The sequence below is a fragment of the Cebus imitator genome, unplaced genomic scaffold (genome assembly GCF_001604975.1).
Source record: "Cebus imitator isolate Cc_AM_T3 unplaced genomic scaffold, Cebus_imitator-1.0 Scaffold353, whole genome shotgun sequence".
NCBI classification, from domain to species: Eukaryota; Metazoa; Chordata; class Mammalia; order Primates; family Cebidae; genus Cebus; species Cebus imitator.
Window position 1 is genome coordinate 402,999 of NW_016107668.1, and position 20,330 is coordinate 423,328.

Consider the following 20,330-nt stretch of genomic DNA (forward strand, 5'->3'; position numbering starts at 1 on the left):
CCCTGGGATTCCTCAGACAGGATACTGGATTCCCTGGGATTCCTCAGACAGTAGATACCAGGAAACCAGCTCAAGGACAGACAGAACAACTTAAGTAGAAGGAAAAGTTAAATTCCGAAACCAAATGTTTTCTTGCTCAGAAGACATGGAAGTCAGTTTTACTTTTTTCTTTCTTATTTTAATTCAAAGCCAGACCTTTTTCTGATCATCTCCTATAGGCAAAATGTAAGTTCCCATTTTCGTCTTGCATTCTACAACCCAAGGATATGAAGAAGTATTTTTTATTCTCTAAACAAACTACTTCGTTAGTTGAACTTACTTTAATTTCAAGCAGAAGAAAAAAAAACAGAATAACTAGAAATTAAAGAAGAGAAAGGTTTTAAAGTTAAGGGCATTACAGATTTTATCAAATATTCTTTAAATTGTTTTTATTAAATATTGAAATGATACAAAGGAATATTTATTACATATGTTAATATACAAAAAATGATATTATACACATCCAGGCCCCCATCATTTAGCTTAAAAAACAAAACAATCGGAATTTTTGAAGCCCTTGAGGATGCGCTCCTGACACTGTTCTACTCCCCATCCCAGCCCCATCCAGAGGTAATCCCCATCCTCAATTCTGGGTATATCATTCTCTGGTTTGTTTGTTTTTTTCATGAGTTTATCGCATTTGAATCTTTAAACAATATATTGTTTGTATCTGAATGTTTGGAGACTTCATATAAATGGAACCGTGCCGTATTTATTCTGCAACTTGCCCAAACGTTGTTGCTGTGACCTGACAGTGCCCGTGTGAGCCCCACGGTGCTTTCTGCTCTGCGGGGTCCACGGCGTGAACCTCCTACCACTATTCATCCAGTCTACTGCTGACGGACGTTTGTGTTATTCCCAGTTCCTCCGTCTTTACCAACAGTGCTGCTATTCTTGTCCATGTCTCTTTGTGCACATGTGTGATGCTGCTTAAGATTTATACCTAACATGGGAATGGTTGGTTCGACACGCAGCTTTAATTTTACCAAGTGATGCTGTGGTTTTCCAGAGCAGCCATATATGCGATTCCCATTCCTGACAGCCTTGTTTAGAGTTTTCAGATTTCTGATTTTCATTAATCCACAGGGTACTATGATTCTAATTTTTATTTCTCAGATTAGTCATGAGATTGCATCTATTTCTTCAGTCCTTTTCTCTGAGTTGACGGTTTAAATATTTGGCCCAATTTGGTCAAATACTTGACTGTTTAAGTAATTTGCAATTATTTCATTAGATTGATATTTAAGTAACATTTTGTGTCCATTATAATCATACATCTTATCATGTTTCTACCGGAATGTTTGTCTTTCACTAGACTTGTAGGAATTGTTTATAAAAGTCCATATTAATTCTTTATCTGCTATATCTATGCAAATGGCTTCTCCCTGTTTGTGGCTTGGCTTTTCACTTTCTTTACCATGTATTTTGATAAATATATTAACATGTTCTTTATTTTAACATATTCTAAATTAACAATTTTTGAAATGTTTTGAAATCCTATCCTACTCCAGATTCAAATAGGTATCTTCCTGCACAGTTTTCTAAATATTTTGTAGCATTATCTTTCACAATTAAGGATTTGGTCATCTGGAATTGATATCCAATATCCAGTTTTTACATGGATAACCAATTGCCCCAGCACTATTTATGGGAGAGTTTATCCTTTCCCCATTGAGGTAAAATCACATGTCATATATTACATTTCCATATGTACATGGATATGTTTTTGAATCTCTATCCTGTTCTACTGGCCACTTTTGTCAACCTCAGACAAACGCCACACTCTAGTTTACAAATTTTAGCATTATGCCTGTAATACATCTTGATATTTGATAGGACGACTCACCCATCTTGTTATTTTGTAGTCAGAAGTGCATTTACTATTCTTAGACACTCGCACTTTCAGGTAAGTTTTAAAATCAGGTTGGTAAGTCACAAATATCACACTTCCCAAAAAAAAACTCAGGATTTTTACTAGAATTTTATAAAATTAATTTGTGATAAATTTTTATGTCATCTTTATGTCATCAAGTCTTTCTCTGAATGAATATGATTAACCTCTACATGGGTTTCTCTTCCCTAATATCTCCTGATAAAGTTCTACATTCCAAGAAAAAGTGTACATCACTTATTAGATTTATTTCTAAGTACTGTCTTTTATTGAAATGGCATTGAATTTATTGAATAATGAGTTGTTTTAAATATTGAGTCTCCACATCCCTGAATATAATTCCTTATTTGTCCATGAATTTTATATTTCATCCAATACATTTTGCAGTTATTTCATTAGATTTATATTTAAGCAACATTTTCTGGCAACTATAATCATATCTCTTATGTTAGATATACCGTGTTTTTACTGCTAATGTATAGAAATGCTACTGCTTTTGTATTTACTGATTTTTTTCAATCAATCAACCTTGTAGAACTCAGTATGTTTTTAAGTAGTTGCTGGTAGGTTTGTTTGGATTTCTCATATTTGTATTTTGTACAAATAATAATGTTTCTTTGTTTCCAATCCTTATGATATCTTTCTTATGTGTTACATTCTTACTCCGTTGGCAGGGACTTTCAGGATAATATTGTAGAGTAAATCAGTTATGATTATCAATATATTTGGGCTGCCTTCTTCAAACTCAAGTTACCTTTTAACTCACTTTTCATTTATTTGTATAATTTTTGTCTGTTTAATTCAGCCAAACTAATTAAATCTTTAAAATTGTATTTTATTTTCTCACAGTTGGAAATTTGGATATTTCATTTATGCTTTGAGATAATTACTTTTTCATGTGTGCATTAATTGACCAATGTGAAGATAATTAATGATTTCATTATCTTGCCAAAAAAACGAAGAAACTTGAACGACCCTACTCTATAACTTCACTACTTGCTGCTGTTGTTGGTGGTGATGCTTTTTAATCCGAGGCTCAGGAGGGACATGTGCAAGATTTGTTCTGTGGGCGCATTGAGTAATACTGAAGTGTGGGCTTCTACTGAACCCACCGCCCAAGCAGTGAACCGAGTACCCAGCAGGTGCTTTCTCAACTCTTTTTTCCCTCCCTACCTGCCCCCTTTTGGAGTCCCCAGTGTCTGTTGTTTCCCCACATGTACCCATTGTTTAACTCCCACGTATAAGTGAGAACATGCAGTATTTGGTTTTCAGTTTCTGCATTCCTTCACTTAGGATTATAGCCTCCAGCTGCAAAGGATACGATTTCATTCTTTTTATGGCTGTGCAGTATTTGACAGTGTATACGTACCACATTTGATGAACATTAGGCTGATTCTATGGCTTTGCTATTATGAGTAGTGCTTTTATGAACATATGGGTGCAGGTGTTTTTTGATGGAATGATTTCTTGTCCTTTGGGTAGATACCCAGTCCAGTAATGGTATTAATAATGGTTGCTGGGTCAAATGGTAGTTCCATTTTTAGGAATCTGAGAAATCTCCACACTGTTTTTCATAGAGGTTGAACTAAGTTATATTTCCACCAACAGTGTCCAAGTGTTCTCTTTTTCTCCCAGCCTCACCAACATCTGTTATTTTGGGCATTTTGGTAATAGCCATCCTGCATGGTCTCACTGTGGTTTTAATTTGTGTTTCTCTAATGATTAGCAATGTTGAGTGTTTTTTCATATTTGTTGGCTGCATATATGTGTCTTCTTTTGAGAAGTGTCTGTTCATGTCCTTTGCCCACATTTTAATGGGTTATTTGTTTTCTTCTTGCTGATTTAAGTTCCTGACAGATTCTGGGTATTAGTCCTTCGTCAGGTGCAGCGTTTGCAAATATTTTCTCCCATTCTGTAGGTTGTCTGTTTACTCTGTTAATTACTTATTTTGCTGTGCAGAAGCTCTTTCATTTAATTAAGTCACATTTGTCAATTTTTGTTTTCATTCCATTTACTTTTGAGTACTCTTTTTTTGTAATGTTTAAATTACACTGTCTATTTTTGCTGACATATAGAAAGGCAATTAACTATTGCATATCAATTTGGTTTCAACAACTGTACTAGTTTTCTGTTTCTTTTATTATTGTTGTTCTTTTGTTTTTTTGTTGTTGTTGTTGTTGTTGTTTTTGCAAGAGGGTCTTGCTCTGTCGCCCAGGCTGGAGGGGAGTAGCACAGTCACCATCCACTGCAGACCTGAAATCCTGGGCTCAAGCGATCATCCCACCTCAACCCCACAAGCAGTTGAAACCCCAGGCATGCACCACTAGGCCTGGATAATTTTCTTTTTAGAGATGATACCTTGCTGTGTTGCCTAGACTGGTCTTGAACTCCTGGGTTCAAGTGATCTTCCTCCCACCTCAGCCTCCCAAAGCATGGAGATTAGGTGCAAGCCACTATGCCCAGCCTAAATTTTCTTATTAATAATTTATCTGTAGATTCTTTTGTATTTTCTTCATAATTATGTCATTGATGAATAAATTTTTATTTCTTCTTTATCAGTAAATATACCATTCATTCATTCTACTGCTAGTAAATCAGTAAATCATGAACGAAACAGGTAATAATAGACATCTTTACTCTGTTTCTGCTCAGAAAATGGATTCTTTCAACATTTAACCATTAAGTATCAAGTTTACTATAGGCATTTCTTCTATACCATTTGTTATATTAAGGATGTTCCTATCTATTTTTAATTTGATAGGAGTTTTTATCATGAATGGATGTTAAATTTTGTCAGATATGTTTCTCCACATTTATTACACTACTATATGATTATAACCCATTAATATGTTTATGTAATAGATTACATTAGTAGATAATAAAATAGTGGCCCACATTATAAATTCCTGGGATGGCCCCAGCTTGATCATGGCATATTTTCGTTTTTATATATTGCTAGTTTAAGTTGTTTTTAAAATTTCACATTTATGTTTATGAAAGATATTGGCCTATAACATTTTGTGTATTGTTCTGATTTGGGTTTAGTATCAAAGTTTACAAACCTCATTAATGGGTTGGGTAGCGTTTCATCTTTTTCTATAGTCTGGAATGATTTGTATACTATAAGTAGAGTTTATCAGTCATCAGAGACTACTATCTCCATTATGGTGATATTTTTAACTGATGATTCTATATTTAATGGTTTATAACTATTTGAGTTTTCTATTTATTTCTGAATCAGTTTCAGCAAGTTATGTTTTTGAAAAACTTTGCTGTATATTTCAGGAAGTTATATACTTCAAAGTTTCCAAATGTCTCATCATAAAGTTTTTTAAAATATTTTCTTTCTAATCCACATCTTATCTGTGGCTATAGTTTTTAATTCCTGATATTCATTTGGACCTTTTCTATTTTTTTCTTGATCAATTTTTTTCAGAGGCTTGTCTATTTCATTAGTCTTTTCAAAAAGTTAACCTTTGAATTCACTAGTCCTTTAATATAGTTCATCTATTTCATTTATTTCTACTCAATTTTATTATTTCCTTCCTTATACTTTCTTTTAGTGTATTCTGTTGATCTTTTTCTAACTTCCTAACGTGGATGCCTCGTGCCTTATCTTCAGGCTTTCTTCCTAATGCAAGCCTTGGACACTGTGCATTCCCACTGCTTGCTCTACAGTGTTTTTCATATCATTTAATTCTGCTGATTGATTCTTGTTGTTTATTCTATCACCCATGAGTTCTTTGTGCTATAGTTTTGCTTCCATCTGTAGATGTTATTCTAGTTATTTTTTTGTTATTTATTTCTAGCATTATTGTACCAAAGCCAAATAATGTGGTCAATATAAAGGTCAATAATTCCCAAAGGCTCTTTAGGTTATAACGCTCACTTATCTGGACAATTCACACAATTTTCTGTTTCCTTCTGCAGCTTGAATTAAGGCCTTTTACAAACTTCAATATGCTAATTGGTCCAACAAAAATAAATATGAATTAAAATATTAAGATATCATTGGGAGAGTGTGTTATCTAATAAGCTAAAGGCAGGACTAAAAAAAAATAATTCCCACCTTTGTTTCCATAATTTTGGTCTCACTTTTAGTGTCTTATCCATAAGACCTGGGTCACGGCATTGCAAGACTTCCTGGGAGGCCTCATGAATTAATAAGTTGGCAATAATAACATTAGGTTCATGGACGAAATCCTTCACATTAATGACATACACATACATAAATGAAGTGTGATTGTCGTTTCTTCCCAAACTCAAAAACACACTGCTTCCAATGAAATGTACACATTAAAAGATTAAAAAGAGAATAATAATTAAGTTAATCAAATTGGACCATAAAATATACCCCTATCAGCTCAAAAAAAAAATCCACGAAATCTAAAACAAATTGAAGATTACGATATACGTCAAAGACGCACAGCTCAAAAATGAGGGAGGCTGTGTGCGCAAAGGCAGAACAGTGGCTGCGTTCATCCACACGTGCCTTCTCTGCCATGTGAGATAGCAGGTGTGTTGTCCTGGGCAGACACGTACGGCAGCTCTGCTCACTGACACTCCGAAGGCCTCAGCAAGCCGCTGCCTCACAGGCCCACCTTCGTAAGATCTCACAGAAGGGCATGTTTCCCTCAGTCTGCGAACTAGAGGCGTCAGTGCCTGGAAAGCTTGACTTTTTTCTGGAAAGAATACCAAATTTGTTGGTGGTAGAGCCAGTGGACACTGATGGTGGGACAGAAACGGAGGGTCTGTTCCAGCCACGGCCCCTGATTTATTTAGTTTCAATCGACCGTCCAGCTGTCCTGTACCTGGCCAGCTCACCGCCTCTGCGTGTTGTAGCCAGTCTAGTCCACATAAAAGGAGCATATTTTGTGAGCCTAATCCTACAAAGACGTAGTCTGTCTTTTCCTCTTGAACGGCTCAGTAACCCCTGGGCCAGAGAGGCACAAACATAGATATTCAGCACATGTATGTTCCAGAAGAGCTCGCAGCCACGTAATTTCAGATAGATGTAATTCTTCATTTCTAATTCACGCTTTCCCTACTTGTCTTCCCCGCGCCCACCAGGCGGCCCATCACGCACTGATAGCTTCAGGGTTCTGCAGAATTCTCTTCTGCCCCTTCCATGTTTCAGTACCCACACAGTCTTTCATTTCTCTGACTACCAGGGAGTCTCATTAACACTCGTAGTGTGGCTAGTTCTAGACACAAATGATGCACAGATCTGCGTGCTTGTTTAAGTTCTGGGGTGCATGGGCAGATTTGGTGCACAGGTAAACGTGTGCCAAGGGGTTCACCGCTCCGTCAACCTGTCACCTGGCTGCTAATCCCAGCATGCCTTAGCTCCCTTCCCTAACGCTCTGCCCCTCCACCCTCCCGCAACATGCCCCAGTAAGTGGTGTTCCCCTCCCCGTGTCCACGTGTTCTCATTGCTCAGCTCCTACTTATAAGTGACTCCTGGGCGGACTATGATTTATAAGCACAGAGCTGGTTAATCCATCCATGTCTGCAGTTGTGGTTTTTAATTCCTGATATTTATTTGGCCCTTTTCTGTGTTTTGCTTCTACAATTGATCCACTGAATGTTCATTTTAAGAAATGCCTGAAAAAGTAACGGCCAATGTGCCCGAAGCCAGTTTGCCAAGAAATTCATTTGCCCTCAGTCATTCTGATGAATTTATTGAATTTAGCCATATACCAAAAATTTTGTATGATCATTGTGACCCTACATAGTTCTGTAATAAACCAAACTAAATAGGTTAGCAGGAATTAAAAAATGTACAGGGTGGGGGGCCAGATTTGAGGCCCTCAGACTCTCTCCACGGGCTCAGTCTCTCGGTCCCTCTGCCTTAATTCTCTTGTCCCAGCCTCCCTTTCTGCCTGTCCCCTGCTCCCCACCCACCCCAGCCATGCCCTCCTGCTGCCTCTGCCCCTGCTCTTCCGCCCTCTGCCTCCTGGGTGCCCCCTCTCTAGGACAGTGGGCCAGACTTTGTGTTCACTGATTCTTCTTTTCAGCTTATCAGAGGATCCCACTATTCTTATAACCTTTACCAGTGAGTGCAAGAAGCAAATTCTGGTTAATTGATAAAGTTGATAAATCCATCAAAGTGGTCATAATGTGAAATTTGCCACAAGAATTTCAATAATACTAAAATATTAGCAAAACAGCAAGTGACTCTAAAAAGAATTTGAAACTAGTAAAAACTGAAAGGCTCCCACACGACATGCTAAATTTCTGTTATATTTGTTAGAAGGATACATTCACACACATGTTCAAGAAAGGCATATTTATAAATACATTCATAAGAATATATTTACAAGAGACTAAGCCTCCCTAGAAAACTTAGCTTTTAAAAATATCAAACTGATCTTAAAATACTGCTAAGAAGAATGTATTTGTAAGAAAAATACACTTTATGACTGAACAGATTTTTTAAATATAGTCTTAAAATATTCACACAAAAATGTATTTATAATCATTTACTATATTTAAAACAATACTCCATAAAATAAGTCCTTGTTAAATCTGTAAGTGTGGTAAAGTTGGCAAAATATTTATTTAGCGAGCTGATCCTTCAGTAAAGAGGCTTTTGGGAATTCGCCGTTGAGCAGGATCCTTCGGCAAACTGGCTTGGCCTTTGTGTCCGCTTCACTTGCAAACACCTCGCTAGTCGGTCTCATTGCCATGCCTTGCAGTGACTGAGAGCTCACTCAGCTCCCTTGGGACACGGAGTCTTGCTCATTTGGAGTTTCCTGAACTTAGCACACTGTGTTGCCTCTTATGAAGACTTAGAAATGCTGACTGATGAACAGACAGATTCATTCATAAATGGCCGTTCTGCTGCCTTCACCTGAACACTCTTCCCCTTCCCCTTCTCCTTCTAGGATAGACACCAAAGGAATCTGAATTCCGATGAGTGACAGCCAAGGAGGGTAAACTTTCTTGCACATTTGATGCTCTATATCCATATTTGTATTTGCATGGCCTCATAATTAGTTTATGAATTATGGGCTGAGCCCCAACATCAAACTTCTAGAAACTATGCAAATGTGGAGCTCAAAATAAAATTTTACTATGTTGACTAATGCTGGGGGTAAAATTGATTGAAGCCTTACTAAACAATTGAAAATATTTTGTTTAAAAAATATTTATCACAAACACTTTTGTTATACTTGGATTTTCCCTGTAGATTAATAACTTCTGTTCTCCAAAGGCTTTGAGCAGAATCTTCCTTATGTACATATGTGTTCCCTATGTATAGTAAAGACTGCACATATTTACTATTTGTTATTGTCAACATGTGGTTCACAGTGAAGCCCAGACTACCTCAGCAGACCTTAAATATGGTGCTTGCCAAGACACAGCAAGGCTGGATCAGCTTCAGACTCACAAAGGCAAATCACTTGGACAGCACACTTAGCCAAAACTGAATGTGCAGTCACGCCCCAGGCTCACTCTTCCTCCCGAGCTCTCTACTTCAGCAAATGACGCCAACCCTCATTCCATTGTCCTCAGCACGGCTACTCCCGCCCTCGACTCCTCTCAGAGAGATTCATCAAGAATAGACAGAAAGAACCAAAGGGTGATGAGCTACCAGACTTGTTACCAGTCACACAGTCACTTACACTTCACGAGCCTTCCCAGTGCGGAAGAGGATACGTGGGCCTGGGGCCCCAAATATCCCCTCCTGCTCCTTCCAGGTGGCACTGAAGACAATGTGGGGTAGAACCCCCTGCCTTGGGCTGTGAATATCCTCTTCCCCAACTGAGACTTACTGTCCACACTACCTGGACAAGCAAAATCCTAAAGCACACTAGGCCTGCACAAAACCAAGTCCAAAAGGATCATTATTTTCACAAAAATTACACCACACATAAGCAGTGACCCAAAAAACAGAGGTGGCCTTCTGACTCTCAGACTATCTCACCCTTGAGATTAGTCACTCCTCTGCCTGTGCTTGGGACAGGAAACTTGTGGGAAGAGAATCTATAAATATACACTCACCTTCTTCCTCTTCAGCAAGGTCAGCAGAAGTCACCTGTTTGGGTCCTGGAAGAGCAGGGAAACATGGAAACGAGAACCTCACCTGCCCACGCGCCCCCATTTCTGCAGTCCTCCCCACCGAGGACAGAGCATAAGTCTACACGACGCCCTTTCTCCTTCCTCCTCCTCATCCCCTGTATTGTCAGCCACCAAATCTTGAGTTCCGTCTCGTAGATGTTTCTGCGTGTGCCGCTTCTTCTTCATAGGTCCTGCCTAGGCCCGAGATTCAGCCGCACCGTCCCTCACCAGCGCCACAGCAGCAATCCCCCGTCCCTCTCTCTGATGGAAGGCTTGTCCTGTTCCTCATCTAAACTCTGCACAGCAGCCAGAGTGATCATTCTGAAACTCTCCGACAGATCCCGTTCACTACAGAATAAAGGCCAGGCTCTTTAGAAAGACTTAGAAAACCTTTCATGGCCTGCCTACCTTTGCAAATTCATCTGCCTTTTTTTTTCCCTGTCCCATAGGTATCTTAGTAATATTAAAACAGTTGTCATTCCTGATATTCACCTTGCAGTTGCAAGTCTCCAGCCCTTCGTTCACGTGAGCCCTTCTGTCTAAAACACCCTTGACTCTGTCTCATTTGGTTGACTGATTCAACCTTGAAGATTTCGTTTAAGGTGCTTCTCCTTCAGGAAGCCTTTCTAAATTCAACCCTGGCTCTGTCCTGCTCCCTCAGGCTAGGGTATTCCCCCCTCTTCTCCACTCCCATTATTATGGGAATACATGGGAATATCTGTGAATTGCTCAATCATTAAACTTTTCATCCTATGCTGATATTTATGTACATGTCTGTTTTCCTTTGGGGCAGGGGCCATATCCCCAGTAACAAGAGGTTGCCAGCATTCAGAAGAAGTTTGTGAACCTAAACTCAACATTTTGCTGGGTAGCAACCTCATTTCTCAGATTTTTTCGGGCTGTATGAAAATCATTCACTTTTTCCATCTCTCTACATTCCAGAGCATATCAAAACATTTGCTAACCACTTTCAAACTGTGATTTGATTTTGAATCACACGTTTGAATCATCTTAGTATGCTTCCTGTTCTGACACAACTGACTGATTGCACTTCTCTTTTATGGGTATAGGCTGACGTCAGTGATGTATGTGACAGTCCAACACCCTGGAATTGTGAGATTGTGCTCCCTCCTTGCTGTCCTCCATCTGCAGGAGTACGGATCTCAATGGCAGTCATCAGAGTTAAATCCATGTTAATAATAACACCAGTGAAGTAACAGCAGATCATTATTTTACAGCAGGTCTTTGACGCTACTCAGACTCTGTCTGTCTCTTCCTGATTCAGAAAGCTTTCTGCCCACTGGCTTTAGCTGCTAACAGACAAGATGTTTTTTAAATTAGAGTTCATAAAGGTGAAGTTTGAAAAGCTTTGATATAAATCCAACAATTTCCAAGAGAATCTCAAAAACGAATGGAGAAACACAGAGGGTGGGCAGTTGCCAGTCTGTGGAAGTCAAAAGCAGGGCAGGCCAGCGACTCCAGGGGCACTGGGTTTGGGAGCGGGGAGCAATGAAAGATGTGGGCTCTCCAGGCCTCTGGCAAGGACCGTGAGCAGCCAAGAGCAGGTGAGAACAGGAAGAGGCCAGGAAGGGCAGGGCCATGAAACGCGGGCGAGCAAAGGCCCGTGTGTAGCTCCGACGCTCCCGCTGCAATGCAGTGAGCACGCTTCACAGGGAGAGTAAGGTTCATATAAACCACTTCATAAAGCAAACGTCAAAATAAAAATCATAAGCTAATCAGTTCATTTAGTACAACCAATACTTAGATTAATAAATACTCAGCCCGACAAACTCATGGAAATATATTAAGTACATACACACTCTATTACCTCTATAAGGAATCAAAATATTTAACAACCAGCTCAGAACAGATCCACCAATCAGAGCAGACACTGGCCATAAACACCAGTCAGCTAAATACAAGCCCTGGATAAACACACCACTGCCCAAACAACAGGTATCTTCCCTCGCTGCAAAGCTCCTCTTCAGATTCTACTCCGGGTCCTCTCCCAAGCAACAAGAGTGATCAGTGATAAAAAATTTGAATGAAAAATCTGAAGTTATTCTTAGGCACATTGGCTTTCTGCCTGAAGCTAAAAAAAATGACTTGAGTTTCTTTTTCCATTTTCAGCATTTTATTTGTCGTCCTCACTGTTTCTAGGCTCCAAGGGCCAGCGATGTTCCCGTTTCCACTGCCCTGCAATCCAAAGCTCCCTCCTCAAAATAGAAACTGAGCAATCAGGGGCTGCGCCTGGGTCGAAGGCCCTGCAGGGATTCCTGGGCGTCTCCTTCCTGCTCCTGCTCATGCTCCCCAGACATCCAGCGTCTCCTTTTCTGCTTTCTCCTCCAGACCTGGTTTCAAATCCAATCTTCCATTCCTAAGCTTTATATACTCTTCCTTTTCTTGCCACTTTGTCCATTTAAAATTATTTGGAGAAAAGTGGCAATTTCAGGGTGTTCCGATGTCTGTGTCATTGAGCTGTAGCTCCCCACCCCATTTTTTAATGGAAACATGTATTACTTAAGTCAGTCATTCTCTTGGATGATTTGCTTGTGTCATGTCAGCCGTTAAAATGCGTTTAAATGTTGTTTTCACTTTGCAGCCAACTGGGGAGCAGAACGGCCTAGGCACTTGCCACGGATCACACAGCTAATAAGCAGTGAAATCATTAAAGTCAGGAGACAGTTGTTCTTTCTGACCCTACATTGCTGCTCTAAAATTTAAAACCAAAATACTAATAAAACTGTCCAGAGTTATGGGTCTGGCCTTGATTTGAATGACACTTTTCTAACTCCAGCGAATGGTTACACATATGAGAATAGAAGGCTGGGTCACCACTCCACACCTTCACACTGCTCATCAATCTAAGCCAATAAAGTCCTAAGCAGCCCCCAGCTGGAGAAAAATGTTAACCAGAATAAGTTCAGCCTATCACCACTGAAGAGAAATGAAGGACTCATTTGACATATTCCTGGTATATGTTGCCATTTATTTGAATTAGTGCGCCGTTAGATATTCCAAAATTATTTAAAAATCAATAATGATCAGCTCTGGGTTAAAGAGTAAAGTCAACAAACCCAAAGCATTATTTTGAGGGTTGAGAAGGTTGTTTTCTTCCTTTGGAATTAGATACAAGGAAAATTAAATCATAGTTAGACATTGGCCCCAGGGCGAAGAAGGAGGGCTTCTTTCTGCTCGCGACTGTGCACCTACAGGCATGCATGTGCTTGTGAGTATGTGTGATGCACGCGTGCAGGTGTGTGCTTGTGTGTGTGATGCACACGTGCAGGTGTGTGCTTGTGAGTGTGTGTGATGCATGCATGCAGGTGTGTGCTTGTGAGTGTGTGTGATGCACGTGTGCACGTGTGCTTATGAGTGTGTGATGCATGCGTGCAGGTGCAGGTGTGTGCTTGTGTGTGTGTGATGCACGTGTGCATGTGTGTGCTTGTGTGATGCACGCATGCAGGCGTGTGCTTGTGTGTGTGATGCATGTGTGCAGGTGTGTGCTTGTGTGTGATGCACATGTGCAGGTGTGTGCTTGTGTGTGATCCATGTGTGCATGTGTGTTCTTGTGTGTGTGATGCACGTGTGCATGTGTGTGCTTATGTGTGAGTGTGTGATGCACGTGTGCAGGTGTGTGCTTGTGTGTGTGTGATGCACGTGTGCAGGTGTGTGCTTGTGTGATCCACGTGTGCATGTGTGTGCTTGTGTGTGTGATGCACGCGTGCATGTGTGCTTGTGTGTGATGCACGTGTGCAGGTGTGTGCTTGTGAGTGTGTGATGCACGTGTGTATGTGTGTGCTTGTGTGTGTGTGATGCACGTGTGCAGGTGTGTGCTTGTGAGTGTGTGATGCACATGTGCAGGTGTGTGCTTGTGTGTGAGTGTATGATGCACCTGTGCAGGTGTGTGCTTGTGAGTGTGATCACGTGTGCATGTGTGTTCTTGTGTGTGTGATGCACACGTGCATGTGTGTGCTTGTATGTGATGCACGTGTGCAGTGTGTGAGTAGTGGACACACTCTGAGTGCAGCTGCACTGAGGCAGGTTTGGAGGCCCTAGGAAGGCTTGGGCAGAAACTCGCCTGCTCTCCAGGGACAAGCTGATTAACTCAACTCTATGTAAGACCATATTGTTTTCAACCTCAGAAATATTTACCAGAAAATCAGGGACCATGACCTCCTGGACAAAAGGAAAACAGTCACAGCCCTGAAGGCAGGAGAGGACCGAGCCATTCTCCTGGGACTGGCCATGATGCTGTGCTCCATCATGATGTACTTTCTGCTGGGAATCACACTCCTGCGCTCGTACATGCAGAGGTAATGCCACTGGGCGGGTGGGACCCTACCGCTGTCTCCGCCATCCTCCCCGTCACTTAGGCACTCTGAGGGGCGTCTTCCTCACCTTCTTTCCTGACAAGAACTTTGCAAAGTTCCTGGTAAATAATACTTTTCAATAATGTTACCCAATAGTAGTGATAAATACAGCTCTACATATAACCTGGACACCAGGTGTCAAAGAAAGATTTTTACTTGTTTAACCATCACAACTACTCTCTAAGGTAAGTATAAATACACTCATTATAAAGATGGCAAAACTGAGGCTCAAGAGGGATGTGATTTCCCTGGTGTCACACCGCTCCTGCTTGTGGCTGAGCTAAGATTCAAGCCCACATCCTGCGTATTCCGAAGTTCCTATTCCTGCCAATCATGCTTCTGTCTGTCCTGCACCCTCACCCCTTTTCCCTCCACCCAACCCCCCATCAACTTGCTGAATGCGTCCATCACAGAAATATTTCATTGCTCCTTCAGCTGCGGTCCAGACTGCTGGAGACTTTCTCAGTACCCCTCCCTCACCCTCACCCCTTTCCCCCCACCCAACCCCTCCATCACCTTCCACATCAGTGGTTCTCAGCTGAACATTCCAACTTCCCCAGAAACTTTTAAAAACGCTAATTCCCAGCCCCCACCACCATCACCCCAGAAGGTCAGACTGAATTGGTCTGGAGTGGAACCCAGGCTCCAGTATCTGTTCAAGCTCCCAGGTGACTCTGATGTGCCTTCTAGGCAGAGAAACCCTGCTATGCATCAACTTTTTAAAATGACAGATGAATCTTTTCATTTCAGTATCTGCCCTGGGTTTGTTGAATGGATAGGAAGGCCAATAATCACACGACAGCAAGCGTGCTCCGCCCTCGGTGAGCCGTGTGGTAAACACCACCGGCTAACCTGTGTCCATAAATTGGACACTCTGAACGCAGGCGAGCGCAGCCTTGCTGTAGCAAATGGGGGAAGTCTCACAGCAGTTCAGCTTAAAGAAGCAAGACCCTTTCACATGAAACATTGAGGTTTCAATCCAAAAGAAAATCAAACCATTTTGTGGCATTTGTTTCTCCATCTAAATTAATACTTTCATTTTAGAAGCAAAATCTAGCTGAAATGCAGTCATTTGCTGCAATCACGGCATCCTCGTTCGCCTTTGCGGCTGCTCTGCTGTGCTCGTTTTCCCTGAAAACGCTGATGCCTCAGGCCCCGAGCGGCCACTGCTTCCAAAGCACTTTCAGATCTTCACATCTGCTTGGAACCATCGAAGACTCTTCCCTCAGCAGATAGGCAAAATCTGACCGCCCATGTCCCAGGGAAATACAATTCGCCACACCAAGGGAAGGCATCAGGTCTAGTAACTGCTTCTGGAATAAAACCTCACACATGCAAAGGAGTGTGAAGCTGCGGATGCCCGTGCAGCAAGGGAAAGGGTGTTAATCCGCAGACAAAACCTGTTTTCCCGTTGCTGTGGTGATCAGCCTAAACCATCGACTGCTGGTGTGTTCGTTCCTAATTACAAATCTTGATCTCGATCATAAAATTAAAGGTATTTTAAAATGACAAGTTGGCCAATGTGCAGCTGGAACCCTTCCAGGTGAGAGGTCGCAGGGCACCTTACTCATCCATTAACCTGCATCAAGGGGTTTCTTTTCCATTGTGTTTGTGCGGAGACAGCACAACTCAATAGAATGAGCCTGGGCCTTCAAGAATTACACGATTGGGTGGGGGCTCACGATTCCCATCACTTACTGCCTGTTTGTCCTTGCATATGTCATGAGATTTCTCAGTTCACTCCTTTTTTGAGACAGAATCTCACTCACCCTGTCACCCAGGCTGGAGTGCAGTGGCGTGTTCTTGGCTCACTGCAACCTCCACCTCCCAGGTTCAAACGATTCTTCTGCCTCAGCCTCCTGAGTAGCTGGATTACAGGTGCACGCCGCCACACCCAGCTGACTGTTGTATTTTTAGTATACATGGGGTTTCACCATGTTGGCCAGGCTGGTCTTGAACTCCTGACTTCGTGATCTGCCCGTCTCAGCCTCACAAAGCGCTGGGATTACAGGTGCGAGCCACTGCGCCTGGCCCACGTACTTTTAAAAAGAAATTACTACCCAACTTATACAGTTGTTGAGAGAACAAAAGAAGATAGTGTCTGCAAAGCACCAACGGGGGAGAGGCATGTGCAGGAAGTGACTGCTTGCGGTATAACGAAAGGGTCGAGGTATTTTTTCCCTTCTCAGCAAGGCCTCAAGGCACCTCACACTGTCCTTCATCCATCAAGCTGGACACAAGGCCCGCCACTCCTTCGCCAGCCTACCCTCCTCTCCCGCACACCTGTGCCCACAGACGGGGCGGGGGTGGGAGTGGGGGTGAAGAAAGTACAAAGTAAAACACGCAGAGGTAGGGGCTGGAGCACGTCAAGCCGCTGCCTGCACTGTGGGAATACAGGTGAGGACAGGTGATGGTTTTGAAGCCCGCCTCACGTTACCAGTGAATTCAATAAGGAAAAAGGAACTGAAGTCAAGCACTGCAGAATACCATATCCAATGGAAGTCACTGAAAAACTTCTTGTGTGTCAAACTTTGTCTACGTTCTACTGCAGTTTGCTGAAAGCTGTTCTGTTCAAAGGCCCAAACTTTACACAGATAGATCACGTTAGAGATTTGGAAAAGATGTTTCAGCCTCAGGAGTTGAGAAATAATTCCCTCAGACCGTGCCTTCCTCTCTCCTAGCCCTGGGTCTGTGTTTACTCTCCCCCTTCCTTTGCAGCGTGTGGACCGAAGAGTCTCAGTGCACCTTGCTGAACGCGTCTATCACGGAAACATTTAATTGCTCCTTCAGCTGCGGTCCAGACTGCTGGAGACGCTCCCAGTACCCCTGCCTCCAGGTGTACGTGAACCTGACTTCTTCCGGGGAAAAGCTCCTCCTCTACCACACAGAAGAGACGATAAAAATCAATCAGAAGGTAGGAACTGGGCACACTGCATTTCAGTTACCCTGCAGAGCTTGGCACCAGGCTCTCTGCCCCTGAAGTTCCCCTTTGCCAGCATTTCAAAGGAAAATGCTTTCAGGAAGCAGAGCCTGTCTCTTCCATTCAGAGAACTCGCTATGTGACTCTTGCCTAGAAAATATTTACTTTCTCTGCACATTGTGGACAAATCGTTCCTATATTTGTGATAGTTCAGATTTAGCTTTCACTTCCATTTGAAATGGTAAATATTAGTATATCTTTTTTTCTAGATAATTTTTTAATTATACTTTAAGTTCTGGGATGCATGTGCAAACGTGCAGGTGTGTTACACAGGTATACACATGCCCTGGTGGTTTGCTGCACCCATCAACCCGTCATCGACATTAGGTATTTCTCCTAATGCTGCCCCTCCCCCAGGCCCCCACCATCCCCCCCGACAAGCCTCAGCTCGTAATGTTCCCCTCCCTGTGTCCATGTGTTCTCATTGTTCAACTCCCACTTACGAGTGAGAACATGCAGTTTTTGGTTTCCTGTTCTTGTGTTAGTTTGCTGAGAAATATATCTTTACACAAATAGACTGAGTCTTTCAAAGCAAGTATGCAGCTTAGAGACGTACATGCCAAAACCATGTTTGTCAGGTACCTGGAACCATCAGGTAAAGGTGAGTTCTGGTTTCCCACAGTCATTGTCACTTAGTCCTGTGACCTTAGGGATATAACTTAACCTTTCTGATCCTCAGCTTCCTTTTCTCTAAAAAGTAACAAATGGCCACATTGCAAAATCATTATGAAGATGAGACCTGAGTATACACAGTGCTGATCAGAGCATGCTGCCTTCAACCCACGATCACTCTGTGTGTGTGTGTGTGTGTGTGTGTGTGTGTGTGTGTGTGTGTGTGTGTTCTTCTTCACATGTTATATTCATAGAGGCTGAATTTTCCAGCACTAATATATTCAAGTCCACATGGTAGATGTTCAGTGAATGTATATTTTATTGAAGCCTTACATAAAATTTACATTTATAAGGTTGGGGATGACCAGGAAGGTGTCAGCAGAACCAAGTTGCCATTTCAATATTAAGTTAAACATATTGAGTTTGGGATTGGCAGTAATAATTAGCTCTGTAGAACACTCTCATGTGCTCCTACTACCACGATACAACCCTTTGACCTCTAATCTTCCTTGTAAAACTTTTCTTTTCATTAAATTGTCAGCACTTAAATGATAAAGCTTATAGTCATTGAAAAAATGCAGTTGATTCAAGGTTCAATACCAGCACATAGGGAGTGAATAGGGTTTGTTTCTGATATATTGACACAACGTAAGGAAACCCACCTTGCACTTTTGTTACAAGATCTTAAAAGAATTCTTTCAAATATCTCTGAGGACTCAACATAATAAATATTTCAGAGAATGTTGTTTGAAAATGCTTTCTCTGATTTTCTTTCATTTGAAGTAGCCACAAATAATACCCGTCCCAACCCTGTGCCGCAAAATGTAAAGCCTAGCTACCTCACAAAGCATTTGTCTTTCAAGATTTTCCCTTAAGTCAGATTGTTAAATCAAAGCTGACTGGTAATGACAAATGCCTATAAAACTCTGCAACCTGAATAGGCATCAAAAAGTGGGACATATTTTCATTTCCTCATTTTGACAATTTATCACTACAGCCCTATGAAAATGCATTATTTAAGCTATAAACAGAGAGTGAAGCTACCAATAAATGTCCTGGATATATATTCAGGACTTATTTGCTCTCAGCAGAATACTAGGTCATCATTTGGTTTATTGTCCCCACTATCTTGGTTTTTTTTTAAAGTAAATTATAACATATGGAACTGTGCATGAAATGAAAAAGTACAGCTCAAGTATCACATTTGTAACCACCTTAAGGGTAAAGAAATACAACATTTTCTATACCCCCAAAACACCCTACAGGCCCCTTCTCGATAACTGCAGGCTCTGCCTCCACTAAAGACAACAACTTTCCTGACTGTTTATGACAACTACTTTATTTTCTTTGTACTTTTATCACCTCAGGATATATCCTTAAACACACTATATTCTATTCATAGTTTTGCCTCATTTTTAAACATTATATAAATGAAATCATATAGAATCCTTTCTGTCTGGTTTTCTTCATATAGCATTATCTTTGTTAGATTTTTCCATTTGGTTATAGTTCATTCATTTTCATTACTGCATCATATTCCATTGTATGAATGTGTGTTTATTCATTCTACCGTTGATGGAGTTTGGGGTGATCACAAGTGATCCTACCGTGAATATTCTCGTATATGTCTCTTGGTGCACAAGCACACACACATCCCTCAGGTATAAACCTGGGAATGGAATATTTAAATCATAGACTATACATATCTGGAAGTTAAGAAGATAATGCCAAATGGCTTTCCAAAATGTATGTGCCAATTTACATTCTCACCAACCCTATGGATATGAGAGTTCTTACTGCTCCAAATCTTTCCCAACACTTGGTAACATCTATAATTGTAATTTAGCTAATGTGGTGATATTTCCTTGTGATTCTGACGGCTAATGTTCTCAAGCGCCTTTTCATTTATTTATTGGCCATTTGGATATCCATTTTTGTGCAATGTCCATCCAGGTTGCTTGCCCATTTTTCTATGGAATTGTTTCTTCTTTACAATTATGGTAGAAATTATTTAAATATGAACCTCTGTTGGTTATATGTGTTGCAAACGTCTTCCCCCATTATGAGGCCTTTTCACTCTCTGAATGTCTTTCAATGAAAGAAGCTTCTAACTTCTGTGTAGCCAGATTTTGTCAATCTTTTCCTTTCTGTTCAGCACTTGCTGTTCTGTTTAAAAAGTCTTTACCCATCCTCATATCATAAAGTCATTCTCCTAAATTACATTCTAGATGTATTATTGTTTCCCCTTTCACATATACAGTAAAATCTGACTGAAATTAATTTTTACACAGGGATCCCATTTCTTGGGGTTTTTTGTTTTTGTTTTTCATATGGATAACCACATGAAATGTCAAAAAAAATCCGTCTTCTA

General features: G+C 41.1%; 1 protein-coding gene across 2 annotated transcripts in view; it reads left to right on the plus strand.

Moving 5' to 3' along the window:
• The window catches only part of KCNMB2 (potassium calcium-activated channel subfamily M regulatory beta subunit 2), a 269,648-nt gene that overhangs the window by 235,905 nt on the left and 13,413 nt on the right, over nucleotides 1–20,330 (plus strand). For both annotated transcript variants that reach the window (XM_017506282.2, XM_037730563.1), the window contains exons 3-4: nucleotides 14,140–14,310; nucleotides 17,086–17,281. In XM_017506282.2, the coding sequence (XP_017361771.1) occupies nucleotides 14,140–14,310; nucleotides 17,086–17,281 (367 nt within the window). The remainder of the gene's footprint in view (nucleotides 1–14,139; nucleotides 14,311–17,085; nucleotides 17,282–20,330) is intronic.